The sequence below is a fragment of the Pelodiscus sinensis genome, chromosome 9, assembly GCF_052426305.1.
Source record: "Pelodiscus sinensis isolate ZL-2025 chromosome 9, ASM5242630v1, whole genome shotgun sequence".
NCBI lineage: Eukaryota > Metazoa > Chordata > Testudines > Trionychidae > Pelodiscus > Pelodiscus sinensis.
The window spans coordinates 66,591,787-66,607,171 of record NC_143060.1 but is presented as its reverse complement, the minus strand read 5'-3'; the positions used below and the strand labels follow the sequence as shown (position 1 = coordinate 66,607,171).

General features: G+C 37.4%; 1 protein-coding gene across 3 annotated transcripts in view; it reads right to left on the bottom strand.

The window, feature by feature from the left end:
* The window catches only part of SUCO (SUN domain containing ossification factor), a 61,281-nt gene that overhangs the window by 8,022 nt on the left and 37,874 nt on the right, over window positions 1–15,385 (bottom strand). For 2 of the 3 annotated variants that reach the window (XM_075937061.2, XM_075937059.2), the window contains 9 exons: window positions 13,366–13,386; window positions 13,075–13,130; window positions 12,068–12,159; window positions 10,724–10,789; window positions 7,162–7,236; window positions 5,598–5,697; window positions 3,200–4,375; window positions 1,743–1,830; window positions 45–149 (listed from right to left, as the gene is read on the bottom strand). In XM_075937061.2, coding sequence (XP_075793176.2) covers window positions 45–149; window positions 1,743–1,830; window positions 3,200–4,375; window positions 5,598–5,697; window positions 7,162–7,236; window positions 10,724–10,789; window positions 12,068–12,159; window positions 13,075–13,130; window positions 13,366–13,386 — 1,779 coding nt within the window. The remainder of the gene's footprint in view (window positions 1–44; window positions 150–1,742; window positions 1,831–3,199; window positions 4,376–5,597; window positions 5,698–7,161; window positions 7,237–10,723; window positions 10,790–12,067; window positions 12,160–13,074; window positions 13,131–13,365; window positions 13,387–15,385) is intronic. The other variant, XM_075937060.2, reaches the window with a different exon arrangement.

Genomic DNA, 15,385 nt, shown 5'->3' with positions numbered 1-15,385 from the left:
ATTTTATACAGAAGTTTCACGTCATACTGTTGCGTTCTAATTACCTCATGTTTTAGTTCAGCCACAGTTGCTGACAGATTGGAAACTAGCTGTGTCATGCTGTTCAGCTGTGCTTGCAGCAGTTGGATGGCTTCTGTTTGCCTCTGATCCTGTATTTAAAAAAAGTTGGTTTATCTACTTAGTTCAGTATGCAGGATTCTGCTAACATGTGCCATGCCAGTTATCAAATTGTAATTCCATCTGATCCAGAAAGGCAACAGTTGCCACAGCTAGAGTGTTATGAAAAATTCATTTACATGCTGACTAACGAAAATACGTATATTAGTTTGGAGAGCTTGAAAGCTATTTTCTACACAGCACTTGAAATAGAGTAAAAGCAACATTTTAGCTATGTTAGATTTCCACACAAAAAAAACAGTTGCAAGAGCTCTAATTGCAGCTAATGTTTTGTAATACTATACCAAATACATCCCACTATGATTTCTAACTCTGCCCTTCTGTAAAGTGCATAACAAAAATGAAATCGATGTACCTTATTTATGATAAATTCCTTTAAATGGGATTTAACATGAGTACCAACAACAGCTGTTGAAAGACTTCCAGTGGAAGTCTGAATGCAATACTTGTGATGTGTTGGTTAAGATTGTTGAAATTCAGGGAAAAAACTGTTACCGTAGCAATATAAATATCCTACCCCAATAAGTCACTTATCAAGAACCACATTTGGCAAAACGATGCTTAAAAATCTTAAGGATCTAATGGAAATAAGATGCTTAAAAACATTGCATTTTAAGTCTGTAATTGCTTCTATTACCTTGCATTACCAATTGCTCCGCAAGCTACTTTACTACACTGGGGTAGGGAGACTCCTGAATCCATTTAAAGCATGTTCAAGTATATATTAAAAAACTACAAGTCTGAGGCAAAGTCTGTCTAAAGTGGCTGATATACGTGACTTCGCAGTATACGCAAGGAAAGTGGATAAAAAAAATAGTGCTTTCTGAAGGCACCAATGTAGCAAACAAAATTTTTGCTTTAACCTTCTAAAAAGTCATCACTTTCGGACCTAGACCAAGCCTGGAAAACTTCAGTTGAAATAGGTTTCAGAAGTTTTAAATTATTGAAAGCAAGGAGTTGGAAGAGAAACTCTTACACTACCATGACCATTTAGCCCCTCAAACTCTCTCTCAGCATCTATCAATTCATTCCTTTTCAAAGTGGGCTGACCTACATTTATAAGTACTGAAAATAGGAGTAAAAAACCCCAACAAAAACCTAGGCATCAGGTGTGGATCTGTGTAGACACAATGTAAAATTTTCAAAAATACTTCAGTGATTTAGAAGCAGGTGTGCTTAAATGACTTTTGAAAATGGAAGCTGGAGACCCTTCTGGAAAATTTTATCCATCACGTTCAGATTACTTTTCTTTTAAAGGAAATTGAATAATTAAGATGGTAAGGAAAAGAGTCTGAGCTTCCCATTAATTTACAGAAAAGGAAATCACCCAAAACTGAATTACAGAACAAAAAAAATGGAGAACAGGAGGACATTAAATACAAAAATGACCCTTACCAAATATGCAGCTATTCTGTAATGGTTTTAGAGTAAAACATGACTATTTATAAAGCTTTGTGCTCAATACAGTGAAAATACCAATATTGTCCTTGTAAACTTTTATACGTTCTTGAGAATCTCTTGGTTAATATATATTGTCAGCTACTTCTACCAGAAGCAATTTGTACCTGCTCTTCTGCTATTCTTGAAGTGTTCTGAAGTTTTACTATAGTCTTATTGAAAGCCTTCTGCATTTCTTCCATTTGTTTTCGGTACCTAAAAAATGAATTGGGTTCCACATTAAAGACCACAATTTAACAGACTGTCACAGTATTTTCTTCCATTCATCCAGTACAAATTTCTTCTCTGCCCCTTCCCACAATTTCATCTGTCTTAGGAAGAAAACCTCTCTTTTGACATTTCCCACCACTTTGAACAACTTGGCTCTTTTCCTGTCTTTACTTGTTTAAGTCTCATATAGTTTAAAATTTCACCTACATTGTTTAGGAGCCAAATTAACGCTTTTAATATTAAAATAGGTTTTAACAATGAGTTATATGGCAGAAATGTTTGGAGTGTGAAGATACTTCTGCTACTTGCTGTTGGTGCTGATTAATAGGGACTCAAAGGCTATGTCTAAACTGCATGCTTATTTCGAAACAACAGGCTTCTTACTCCTCATGAAATGAGTGTTACAAAAGTCAGAGTAAGGGAAGACGAAGGAAGAAAGTTCTTCCTTTGACTTCCTGCTATGTAGACAGCACCAAAAGCCAAGTTAAGGTACTGTACTTCAATTTCAGTTACACAATTAACGTAGCTGAAGTTGCATAGCTAACTCAACTTTAGCTTGCAGTATAGACGTACCCAAAGGAAGAAGCATTAAATAGCACTAAGCAGAAAACTGGGATCAGTAAGCAAGGTTGTGGGAGCTACTTTTGGATGCATGCACTGCAAAAAGCTTTCAGTGCTGAGGTAGTGGCAAAAAGGAGAAATGCAAACATTTACAACTATTGCCTCACATTAACTACAGAATCCTTTCTGGGTACGATGAGAAGATTAACTAAACTTTTCTCCCACACATGCATCAAAAATAAATTGTGGAATATTTATACTAACTTCACTATCATCTGCTGGTTCTGTGTCCTACCAATCCTTTTTTTTTTTTTTTTTTTAAAGGAAAAAAAACAGGCATTTAACATTACTGTATTACCCAAGAGGGACTACAGGCCACCATAGATTATTGCACTTAGTAAAGAAAATTACTTTCGATCTGGATCCTGCTGCAATTGACTTAAGAGGCAGTAGAATCAGAGCCTGCATTTGAAGGCTTCCAGGCTCATCCCAGGCAACACAAACTCCTTAAAAACAGAGCAATTTGTATTTTGCAGTAGAACCAAAAATGCAGGGGCAGCTTGAAATACACGGGAAAAATGTCAGATACAGAAATCTAAACTGTTGGCAGCTTCTACCTATGGTCAGTTATTTCTCAATTGTCTGGAAAAAAAAAAGCTTTACATTGCGGATCAGTTACTCAAACATGTTGTTTGCATGTTGTCTACAGATTTTTCTAAGCATTGGCTGTGGTGTGTTACACAGGCTTGAGACAAGATAAAAGTAGATTTTCCTAATGTATTAGGAGTCTTACCTTTGGCTAAGCTCTTCTAAATAGCGGCTGCTGAGAGACATGTTTACTTCCAGGGCTTTAATGCGATTATTAAGTCTCATAAATACAGACTCCTTTTGATTAGATCCGTGAACAAGATTTCCATTTGTATAGCCTAGATCGGTGGAATTCTGCAATTCAGCATAGAAGTCGGTCGCCGTTCTCTGCTGGCCACCAGAAACAGGAATAGCTAGAAAAGCTTCTTCAGATGTTTGCTCATCATATTTTATTTCTGCGGATGCAGAAGATTCTCCAACTGGAGACAAAACTTGTTTTTGCATTTCCGAAGCACTCACTTTTGCTTCCCCACCATCACTGCCTACTGTAGCCATTGTGAAGTCAGGCTGTGGTACAGGCTCTGTAGGTTTTAGAAGGATTTGGACAGAATCTGTCTCTCTTGTGCTGATCTCCTGGGAGTCACTGAAAATGCTCGTTTCAGAGACCACAGAATGTTTCTCAGCAGCAGAGCTTTCAGCTCTCTTTTCTGCTTCAGTATTTATCGCCACAGTTTCCTCTTGAGGAATTATCTGGGAAGTTAATGACGCTGCCTCACGTTTGGTAGGCTCCAAAGAGATCTCCATTGTAGATAATGGCTTAATTTCAGATGTAACTTCTAAGGGGAGAGACTGAGAGACAGTCTGAGGATGACTGGGTTCTAATTCAATAGAATCGACAGTCTGGTTAGCAACATCCTCATGGAGCACACTGCTTAAGTCATTTGCAATAGTAGATCCAGGTGAGCTCCCGGTAATTTCACTGTCAGATTTCTCAGGCAGAGGCTCGTCTATTGAAACATGTAAAGATTCGGTTGAAACTGGCTGTGGATGCTGAATGGTAAGGGAGTGATCCTTCTGCTTGCTCTCGGAAGTTTTGCTACATTGACGATGAACAGCTTCTGCAACTGAACACCACTTATACAGATATTCCGAAAAGCTAGAAACACAACACGCTGTTGCCAGCTCATAGCAATAGATTTGTGTGTCAGACTCAAACCATGCTGATGTTTCTTCTTCTTGCTCATCACTAGGCAGCAGGGTCACTGTTGATTGACTTGCCTCCTCTTCGTATTCTTGAACAAGCTGAACAATGGGGCTCTCCTTTGTTAATTCCAGGACTAGTTGTTCCTTATTTATTTCTGGTATCTCTGTAGTTAAAAGCCTACAACAGAAGTTAAAATAAGCACAGAATATAGCTTTATATGATATTGTGGTAGTTGTAAAAAATGCATGCATGAAAGTGATGTTCATGAAAGACTAACGTTGGTCAATAAGTGTCAGAAATAGTATAAGCAGGACCCATTCCAATTAAATCAATCGCTTGTTTTTCTCTGTAATGCATCTTATTCCTACATGGTTTAATATCCCTGACTATGCCAGACATATATTGACAACTGTGCCAAACCACATAGTGGCTTTGTAACATGGACAAATGCCAATGTGGAGATCACTTTTCGCCCCCCGTGTATCACATTTTCTAGGTTGGTTTCTCAAATCCAGAGACCCACAGAACAGATATCAATTGCACATAACCTATAGAACCCAGTCTTCCCTACTGAATCCAGTTCTACATGGGATTGAGTAGAGGTATCCTGCAACATATGGGCAGAGCAGAAATCTGGTCTAGAGAAACTTGACTAAAGGCTGGGGAAAGGAGGAGGAGAGGAAGAACACAATTCCAGATTGTTGTTAGTGGAGAAAAAATAAAGCTGTCTGGAGTCTGATCTAAAGGGTCAATATGCCAAGGAAGTGTTAAACTCCATTCAAAACTGAAAATGGCCTTCCTAGCCTCCAAAACAGACAAGTTCCTTTTATGAAGCACAATTCACTTGTGACAAGCTAAGATATGGACCCAGGGCCTGGAAAAAAAGAAAGTGAATTAATACAGTTGCCTACTATCTCTGGGATGAATTTTAAGATTTTTTTTTATTTCCTACTATTTATAAAACCAACTAATCACAGTCTATGGTTTTGTTCAATTGTTTTAGTGGTCACAAAAAGCAGTTTGACTCAGAACCTTTGACTTCCTGTTTTGAAAAAAAAGGTACAATACAATGGTTTCAGGAGTCAAGAAAGAAGCAATTTAGCTTTTCTTGGGGAAAAAAAAATCACTTCACACATATACTGTCATGAAGTGAAGACTATTGCATTATATAACTACATTCTGAAAAGTCTATCAACAAATGTAAAAGACCGGAACCTCAAGTTCATTAAAGTCAAGCCCAAGTACTCCTATAGGCAAGGTTTCAAACAATTCAAGTGTGTCTACATTAAGACTTTCTAGCATAAACAAGGGCCTAAGTCCAACAGGCTGATGCAGAAGATTTCTACTGATGGCCAAGCTCTCCTCATTAGAATTAAGTTTAACACAGAAAATGACTTACTCTGGTGAAGGAAGAAGGGTTGGTTCAGGCAGTTTTGGTGCAGCTGTTGAAGTGGCAGAGGGAGCAGCAACAGTGGTATTTTCAGAGATGCTGTTATTTCCTATTAAAGTATATGAAACCATGATCAAATTAGTATAAGCAGATTTCTGAGAGCTGCATGAATACCACAGAAGTCAACAGGAAGGAAGCATAAAAAAGGGCGAGAAAACAGAAAATGTGAATACAGCAAGCTCAAAAATCTGAATTCATTAACCAGGAATATTTTCTTTCCCTATAAATGTTTATTTAGTAGCATTAACAAACTACACTGACGAAGTAAACAAGATACCAATTTTCTGTGTTTATAGTTAGATCAAATGGACACCTGCTGCTGTGCTTTTGCATACGAAAGAAGTATTTCTAGCAAGAAGGAGGGAAGCAGCAAGAATCTTTCTAGTTTCGATAGCTAAGGTTGCATAAAGCTACAGTCTAAGACCACATCATGTTGATTTTGACAGAAAAAGAATAAAGATACCTAGACTGGTATGCAGAACCCTGTGCTATTTAATTCATCAAAAAAGCCACACACAAAAATCACAGTAACATCTTTTTCCCTAATCAGGAGGATGAGTTTATGGTGGCAGTACTATGGGAGAACGGGGCAAGTCACAAAAGGAGCGAGAAAACAATTACTACCCTTCTGTAACTAGTATTCAAAATGTGCTGCACATGTTCATTCCACTCTTGGTTTGTGCATTCTTGGATTTTTCCCTCAGCTGTACCTGCGTGGTGAACTGGCAACAAGAGAGCTTCATTATGAACCTGATGTATTTTCTGTGATTTCAATAAATTGCCATGAGTGTAGTCATCTTAAGTCAACAGCAGCATACCAGGATCCAGGGAAGAGATAATGGAAGCCAAGATGACCATGTAAACAAAGTTTCATCTTTTTGAAATATCTATTGGTGCAGGTCTAAAATTAGTTAGACCTCCCTTGGCTTTCAGGATTAGAAAAACAGAAATAGACCCCCTTCCCACTGAAACACTAAAGGTCTCCTCTGTGCTCCCACCCAAAGGGGACAACTTCAAAGCTCCTTGAGAGTTGTCCCTGAGGGGGAGGGAAGGATAGAAAAACTGCATGGAACTTAAGATCCACTAGTCTGAAGTAGGCTGAGACCAAGCATTAAGAAGTTGGAAAGTTGGGAACTGGTATGGCATTTTTGAGCCCCCCAATCAAAAGACCTGCTCAGCAATCCCTGGGTGTCTAGATGGAAAAGGCACTGATGCAGAAGCCAAAGGCGTTGGCAGCCTGCATCTAAAACCTCTACTTTTCCTTTTTGCAGGTACTGCCAAGGTGTCTTGACTGACATGAACTGATGGAAGAGCTTCCAACTACTGTGCACAGAATATACACACAGCAAGGGATTGCATGTGTGCAATCCACTCTTGAAGAGATGTTCCCTGCATTCAGAACACCCAAGTCCTTAGGAGGAATGAAGGTGGGGAACAAGGAATCTAACACATTTTAAAATCCTGTATCTTGTAATAAATTAAGAAATTATGCATCTGAAGAATCATCACTTACCTTCAGCTTCGGCCATCTCTTCAGTTTTTGCTCCAAGTATATTAGCAGCAATATTCACCATATTTAGAATGGCATCTAAACAGAAAATACAACTGATCAGAGAGAACATGCCCAGAAATCCTCACAAAAATTTGTACCATTAACTACCCATTCATTTGCATAGACTAACATTAGGATCCATCAATTTTTTTTCAAGTCCAAGTAACCTCTACTCTCCTGCTTTCTCCTTATTCGCCTCAATTTTAAAAAATATTGGGATTTCTGTTTGACAATTTCAAATATCTATATTTTGCAAACTTTCACTAAATCTTTACCAATGGGGCTCTCAGTTAAAAGGTTTATGCTGGCTTCCAACTATATTTAAAATAGGGAATTGTAAATGTACATATTTTATTTCAACCATATATTTGGCAGAAAAGGCAAAAAAAATTCCTAAACATGCTGCTATCATAGCTCCTAAATAACATAGCAGGAAAGGTCTTACTGCAACTGAGGAAAAATGTTCCTCTTCCATCTGAACTGAAAAACATTGTTCTTTACTTTTTTCCATGAAAGCAGCTATCAAGGATGGCAGATCAAAGATCTTTTTGTGTCTCCTGAGTTAATGAAGGTTCATAACGAGTAAGACATCTACACTATAGATTACAGAAAAGTTGAAAAACAGAATTCCAGGCAAGAATTTTTGCTATATTAGTACTGAACTTGTTTTCCACTGTTGAATCTTGTGCTTCTAGCACAAGGCAGGTGGAAATCCCTCTAACACTCAAAGAAAAAAGAATTCAGTCCTCTGCATCAAGTAGATTAAGTTCAACTGTCAATACCTCAACGTCCTCTAGAACATGTTCAGCACATAGATGAGATAGAAGGAAAGAACTCTGTGTGGTCAAAGTGTAAATAAATGGCCGATCCATTTGCTAGTCAAGGTAGGTAGAAAAAACAGAAAGGTTGAAGTATTTCACTTTGTACTCTAATAGTATGGGGTAGGCAAGCAAGCTGGAATCCAATCAAGTGATGTCCTTACAGAACCAGGATTACTGAAAATATTTGTATTTTGGTTACATTGATTAGAATACTATTCTGAGCTCTATAGAACAAATCTCTTAATATGACCTTTCCTCCGAAATCCCTGAAGAGCTACACTCCTCAACACCATGAATTGTATCTGGTCATGTAGGTATTGGCTCCACACTTATCACTGTAGTTTGAATGCCGTAGGAGAGATCATAATCAAAAGAGGTCACCTCACCTCTGAACCAGATAATCTCTGTCAGAGAGGAAACAAGAGACAACTGAAGCAATGTGACTCTTCCAAGCTGACAAGAAGGGAAGGCAAGGCAGTACGAAGCCTACCCGCCCTGGTCAATAAGGCAGAAGAGACTGCAAAACAGCTCTGATCATCCAAATCCCTAATAAGATTTCCAATGTCTCCCTCTTAACTAGGGGTTCTACTGTTATACACATTAGCCTCACCACTAAAGAATAGAGATGGCATAGTACTAGGTTAACTAAACGAAGGACCCTTTTACCCCTCTTGCTTATGCAGGGGTAAATGTCTCAAGAAAGTTTTTTTTTTAAAAGAATGCAGGGCACAGGTCAAATACCTCTCTCAATAACAGACCATTAGCTAAGGCTAGGTAAGAGTTACTAAGTGCTTAATGACTATATAGTCACTGGTTTCCAAACAGGCTTTGGCAAACTAAAACACCATAAACAAATTCTACAACCATAAAAAAAAGTTCTGCATTTCTCACACTATCAAAATGGTAGTCATATTTAAGTTGCACACATCTGTATTTGCATATATATATTATATTAAAGTTCTTTATCACCATTATTCTGGATATGGGTAGTTCAAGACTAACGACAGTAAAAGTATAAATGGGGCAGCATCAGGGAAATTAACAAGCTGATTTTTGAGTTGAAAGCCCAACAAAGTTAATACTAACATTATTAAACAGACTGCTGTTTGCTTGGGAATTTATTCCTTCCCACTAGGTTATTGTGCAATACTCCTGGTGGCCATGATCTTTTCATACTTAAACCACAGCTATATTTAAGGAACAACTGAAAGCAAACACTACAAACTTGCACACCGTGGGATTAAAAAAAAATGCTTGTCTATGCAGATAAAAGACTACTAACCCGCTTGAGCCATATGGAGAAGTAGTATTCATTGTCCACACAAAAACTAGTTCACTAAACTTGATAGACAGGAACAAGGTCACATCAATTATTCTAGAAGGGCTGGGTGACTGATGCTATTATCCTAAATAGTGTAGTTGGAAGTTGAGCACTCCCATTCAAACTGAAGCAAAGCCATGACGAGACACCTTAGCTCACAAAGTAAATCATTTACAGGAACTTCAGGGGATAGTCTAGTTAGTCTGTACAAGACAAACTTAAGAAACAACAAATAGTCTGGTAGCACCTAAAAGACTAACAAAACATGCAGATGGTATCATGAGCTTTCATGGGCACAGCCCACTTCTTCAGGGTCATCTGAAGAAGTGGGCTGTGCCCACGAAAGTTCATGATACCATCTACATGTTTTGTTAGTCTTTAAAGTGCTACCAGACTTTTTGTTTTTTGTTTTAAGTTTATCATTTACAGGAGGTTAGGTACAGTCAAAAAGATTAAATGAGGTTGGTTAAAGAGAAAGAATGTGAGAAGTGCCTGAAACATCAGTTCCCTGAAAAGCAGATTGGTTTAAGAACAGATAAAGAATCTATACTATGCACATGAAGATTTGAGCTCAGAGGTGTAAAGTACTTCTTCATCCTTTCCCTTTAGCCAGGTGCTCAGGAAACCAAGCTCTTCAATAATCAAGGTTCTATTGCACTAACAACAACAACAACAACAGAGATAAGACTTTTAAAAAACAGTACAGGTACCTTTTCATTTATTTAGGTTAACATGCTTATTGCTCTGATGCTAAAAGGACTAACATTTTCAAAAATGCTTTAAGTATCTTAGGAGTTTAAGTCTAAATTATAACACACACATAGGCCATATCTTCACTCCATGGAAGATCGATGCAGCTGTGCTTGATCTTCCGGAGTTCGATTTAGTGAATCTAGTTAACTCTAAGTAGATTCACTAAATTGAATTCAAAGGGCACCCTCACCAGTGTCCAGTACTCCTGCTCTTGCCAGGACTAAGGGAAGCTGACGGGAGCAAACGCTCCCATCAGCCTTCCGCTGTGGAAATACCACCAAGCTCGGCTTAAGGTAAGCCGACTCCAACTGTGTATTCTCCATAGCTAGAGTGGTGTACCTTAAGCCAAGCTTCCAGGTCTAGTGTAGACCTGGCCTATGACACTTGGTCTCAGTCTGCTCCTAAGGCATTTAGAAGCTTGAAATTTTGGCCCTAAATCTAAATTACAAAGGCATGGGTTCCCACCCCCACCCCCAATTATTCAATTAAATGGAAATTACAGTGAAATAAACATTTCTTTTGAGAATCTGGAAAATGTATCAGGTGGAAATCTCACTTTCAAATAAAACAAACTGCATTACTAGACAGCACTATGAAACTGTTCTGAGGAACATGCAATTATACTCACTAGTAGCAGAGCCAAGGAGATTTTTTGAAGATTTTTCTTCCCCTGTATTGTAATCCAATGGATAATCTATTTAAAATGAAAGAAAATATTGTTGCAACAATAAAAAGTTACACACCTTATGAATGGTGAAAATATACTTCAAGATCTACGGTTCGAGTCATATGCAAAGAGTTTGATAAAGTAAAACTAAACTACAGTAACTAAACTAAAAATTAGTTTAGGACAAACTAAAATTAAAAATCAGAGTTTAAAAGGACACTGACAGTATCAATAAGCCCAATGGAGTATCAGGTTGGCACTGATGTCAGAACTTCATCTCTCTCCCTCCTTAAACTCAGGGGATAAAGGCACAGCAAATCACAAATTCAGTTGAACAGGTTTCAACAAGACACAGGAAGCACAAAACATGGGCATCACTTTCAGGGCTATCAGGTAAGAGAAACATCTCTTGAAGGTTTTGCAAGCCTTAGGGCCTGAGGGGCCTTGGCAAAGGACTGTGGACTCCAGGGACATGGGAGCAGTGTACTTACAGTATGTTCAGTGATGCTCAGGATGGGTCAGCATCCACCTGAAGACAGAGCATGTCTGTCACCAGGTGAATCTGTGTGTGGATGAAGGATGGATGGGAGTTTATGAAGGGAGAGACGTGCTGGCAACATTCAATATGACAAGTCTGGGGACAATGGCTGAGGTGTATATATGCTCAGCCAGCCTGCTGTAAGTCTCACCAATCCAGACAGACATTGGTGCCCTCACAGGTCTGAGGTTTATGACAAAGAATGGTAGCGTGTGTAAGACCTACTGGCATGTTCAAACAGGCCTTGAAAATGGACACATTCAGACTCATTCTTTAAGACCAGAAGGGACTACCATATCACAAGTCACAGTACCTCACTCACCCACATCTGCAATAGGCCTATAACCTCTAGCACAGACGGGCAACCTAGGCTAGTGAGTGGCCCTCCATCTCAGTGGGCCGCAAGACTGTTGTAACCAAGATGGTCTCCTGGGATACAGCTGTTTTGCTAACTGTTCTAGCATGCCCACTGAATTGCAGCAGTGCTTTGAATGGATACAGAGTGAGTGCACATCTCACAGTCAATGTTTTGATATTTTTATATATAATGTGAACTGAAACTAGTGGAATCTGGCAAGCCTGCATGTGGACAATGGTAAACAAAATGTCTTATGGGCTACGCATAGAACAGCCACGCTGGGCCACATGCAGTTCTAGGGCCACAGGTTGCCCACCACTGATCTAGCAGATTCCAAATGTTCCTGGAGATCTTACCACTTTAAGGATGAAGATAAACTAACAAGCAGCAGTTGCTTCCGTTTGCTTACCATAGTCTTCATCAAACAGCTCTTGTCGTTCTGATTGGTACTGGGAATCAGCAATTTCTTCATATTCTTCAACCATACTAGTGCCAAACACCCTATAAACATTTAATTAAAATTGAGTGCAAAAATGTAACTGCAGCACTTACTGCCATAAGTAAGCAAGCAATGTTTGTCCTTTGTTAGCCAGTCAGCAAACTGACCCCTTCCATAAAATGACCAGCTCCCTTCTTTTGAAAGACACTGTTCCCAAAAATCATGTGTCAGCTCTCTGCAATGTTGCATTTAAAACCAAATCCTTCCACTAACTCCTCCAAAACATTTCCAGAAAATTAGAGCAAATGATCAGAGACACAAACATAGGATTCTAGGGAACTGTAAATGGAAAAAAATTAGGCACAAAGCAATTTTAAGATGCCTACAAGGTTCAGGGGCAGCTGAGTAGGGATTTTGTGAATCCTAGTGGGCCTGATTCTGAGATGTAGGTACCATTAACTATTTAACTCCTTTTGTGCGTCTAGCCCCTAATGCTGGCCACAGTCAAAGACAACATGACACAGGACTAGATGGATCTTAGGAATTGCCAGACTAGATTAGACCTACATTTGCAAAGGCCTTTCACTAGGCCTGATAAAGCTCACTCGTGTTAATATATTGCCCGCCCCCATCCTTTACTTTGCCAATTACGCCAGCCTTGAATATCTACACCCACTTCTACAAATACCTATGCTTTCTAGCATGCTGCTAGTTAACTATGGAACATTTTAATTAGTCCAAAAGGCTACCTTTTAAAATTAATAAGCTTTCAATGTCTTGGCAGCATCAGGCTGTTAAGCAGCTAATCTATGCAACTTGTTGATCTTATAAGCAAACAATACACTGATGAATTCCAAAAGGAATAAATCTACTGAAAGCTCAAACTTGTGTTTTCCTGTTGGAAAAGAAAACATTACTGCAGTGCTGCAAAAGTAGCTAAAGAAAATATTTCAGATTAATGTTGCACTCTATATTACCTTATAAGACTTAGAGGACAAAAGTGTTCTGATCCAAAATGTGATATCAACTCCACCTGAAGAATAAAAACCATTAAAAATTAAATAAAAGCAAAGAACTATCAAGTTCAACCTCCATTCAACATATCCATACAGTTTTCAATCTGCAAGTTACATTTATATAAGTGATGTGCAGATTGCTCATGACAGAGAGGTTCCTGGAAAGCTTCATTTTTGCCATGCATGAACATGCTGAGCCACAGACTATACTGAAGCCCTATGCATTCAACATTCAGAAAGGTGGTTGCTAACCTTTATGTACTTGATGAACATCTGAAGCAAGAGAAAGGAAAAGAAAAAAAAGATGTCAGTACAAAGACCATGCCACAGGCAACTAGAATTTTTTTAAACAAGTACTATAAAATGCATAAAGAAATAAGATGCGAAGGATAAAGCTGCAATAACTACATCATTTGCTTTAGCTAAACTTCAGTTTGATTTAGACCTCAATTTGCAGACAGAAAGTAAAACCATGCACAGAAATCTTTGCTTCTATTAATCGAAAGAGAGTCAGATTCCAAATTTTCTGTTAGAGCGATAAAAAAAATTTGATGTGCCAGATATAGAATACTGAAATTAATGAAAACAGGCTACTGAAAGATCAGAACTTTTAACATTTAGTATGCACTTTATGCATTCTTTAACCGTTCTAATTTCAAATAGAACATGGTTTTTTTACAGGAATATTTCTAGGGGAAGATAGGCTGTAAAGCAACTTGAAGACTCAATGGGAAAGTATTAGCCACTACTATTTTTATCTATATTGACTACTATAAAAAGCTACCGTAATATTCTCAAAAACAATTAGCACTTTAAGATCTCCTGGTTTTTTTAAATAATTATTTAAGGCAGAACATCATATTCAAGAAAATTTTAAAATTCTGTAACATCTAGCACACTTTTGGTACTTTACTGATGGATAAAGTCACAGCTCTGGCTATGCTGATTAGGCAATTAATTCAGCCAGCAAGCAGAGCAAAGAACCTTTATTCTTGACATTTTACAGACCCCATACAAGATTTCTTTGGGTATAGTTATGCAATCAACATGTTAAAAGTAAAGATGTGGATAGTTATTAGCACAGATTACATTAAATCATTCTCATACCATTAAGAAAATAGAATGCTTAATTTTAATGGTACCAGCCAATTTTTACAGAAATTCAGCAATTTCAAGTGCGTGTGTTCCTTGGACTGTGCCAAAGTTTAATTTTTATAACAAAATTAATAGTATTATGGTAGAATTAAGAGTAAAAAATAATAATGATAACATTAAAAATATACTATAACTTTAACCAACTATAATATAAACAGAAGGAAGGAAGGAAGGAAGGAAGGAAGGAAGGAAGGAAGAAAGAAAGAAAGAAAGAAAGAAAGAAAGAAAGAAAGAAAGAAAGAAAGAAAGAAAGAAAGAAAGAAAGAAAGAAAGAAAGAAAGAAAGAAAGAAAGAAAGAAAGAAAGAAAGAAAGAAAGAAAGAAAGAAAGAAAGAAAGAAAGAAAGAAAGAAAGAAAGAAAGAAAGAAAGAAAGAAAGAAAGAAAGAAAGAAAGAAAGAAAGAAAGAAAGAAAGAAAGAAAGAAAGAAAGAAAGAAAGAAAGAAAGAAAGAAAGAAAGAAAGAAAGAAAGAAAGAAAGAAAGAAAGAAAGAAAGAAAGAAAGAAAGAAAGAAAGAAAGAAAGAAAGAAAGAAAGAAAGAAAGAAAGAAAGAAAGAAAGAAAGAAAGAAAGAAAGAAAGAAAGAAAGAAAGAAAGAAAGAAAGAAAGAAAGAAAGAAAGAAAGAAAGAAAGAAAGAAAGAAAGAAAGAAAGAAAGAAAGAAAGAAAGAAAGAAAGAAAGAAAGAAAGAAAGAAAGAAAGAAAGAAAGAAAGAAAGAAAGAAAGAAAGAAAGAAAGAAAGAAAGAAAGAAAGAAAGAAAGAAAGAAAGAAAGAAAGAAAGAAAGAAAGAAAGAAAGAAAGAAAGAAAGAAAGAAAGAAAGAAAGAAAGAAAGAAAGAAAGAAAGAAAGAAAGAAAGAAAGAAAGAAAGAAAGAAAGAAAGAAAGAAAGAAAGAAAGAAAGAAAGAAAGAAAGAAAGAAAGGCAAATTAATGCTGCCATTTTTTTTTAAGTGGGACAGGAAGATTAGCAAATCAAAATCTGCACTGTTTCCATTCAAATTTATGTTATTCCAGACATTGCAGTGCAAGTGTATTTGAATTAGAGTTCGCTTCTACGATGCTGTCTCTCCGCTCATAAAAGGAGTTAGTCCAGTTTATCTTCCTTTTTAAAAGATTTCCTAT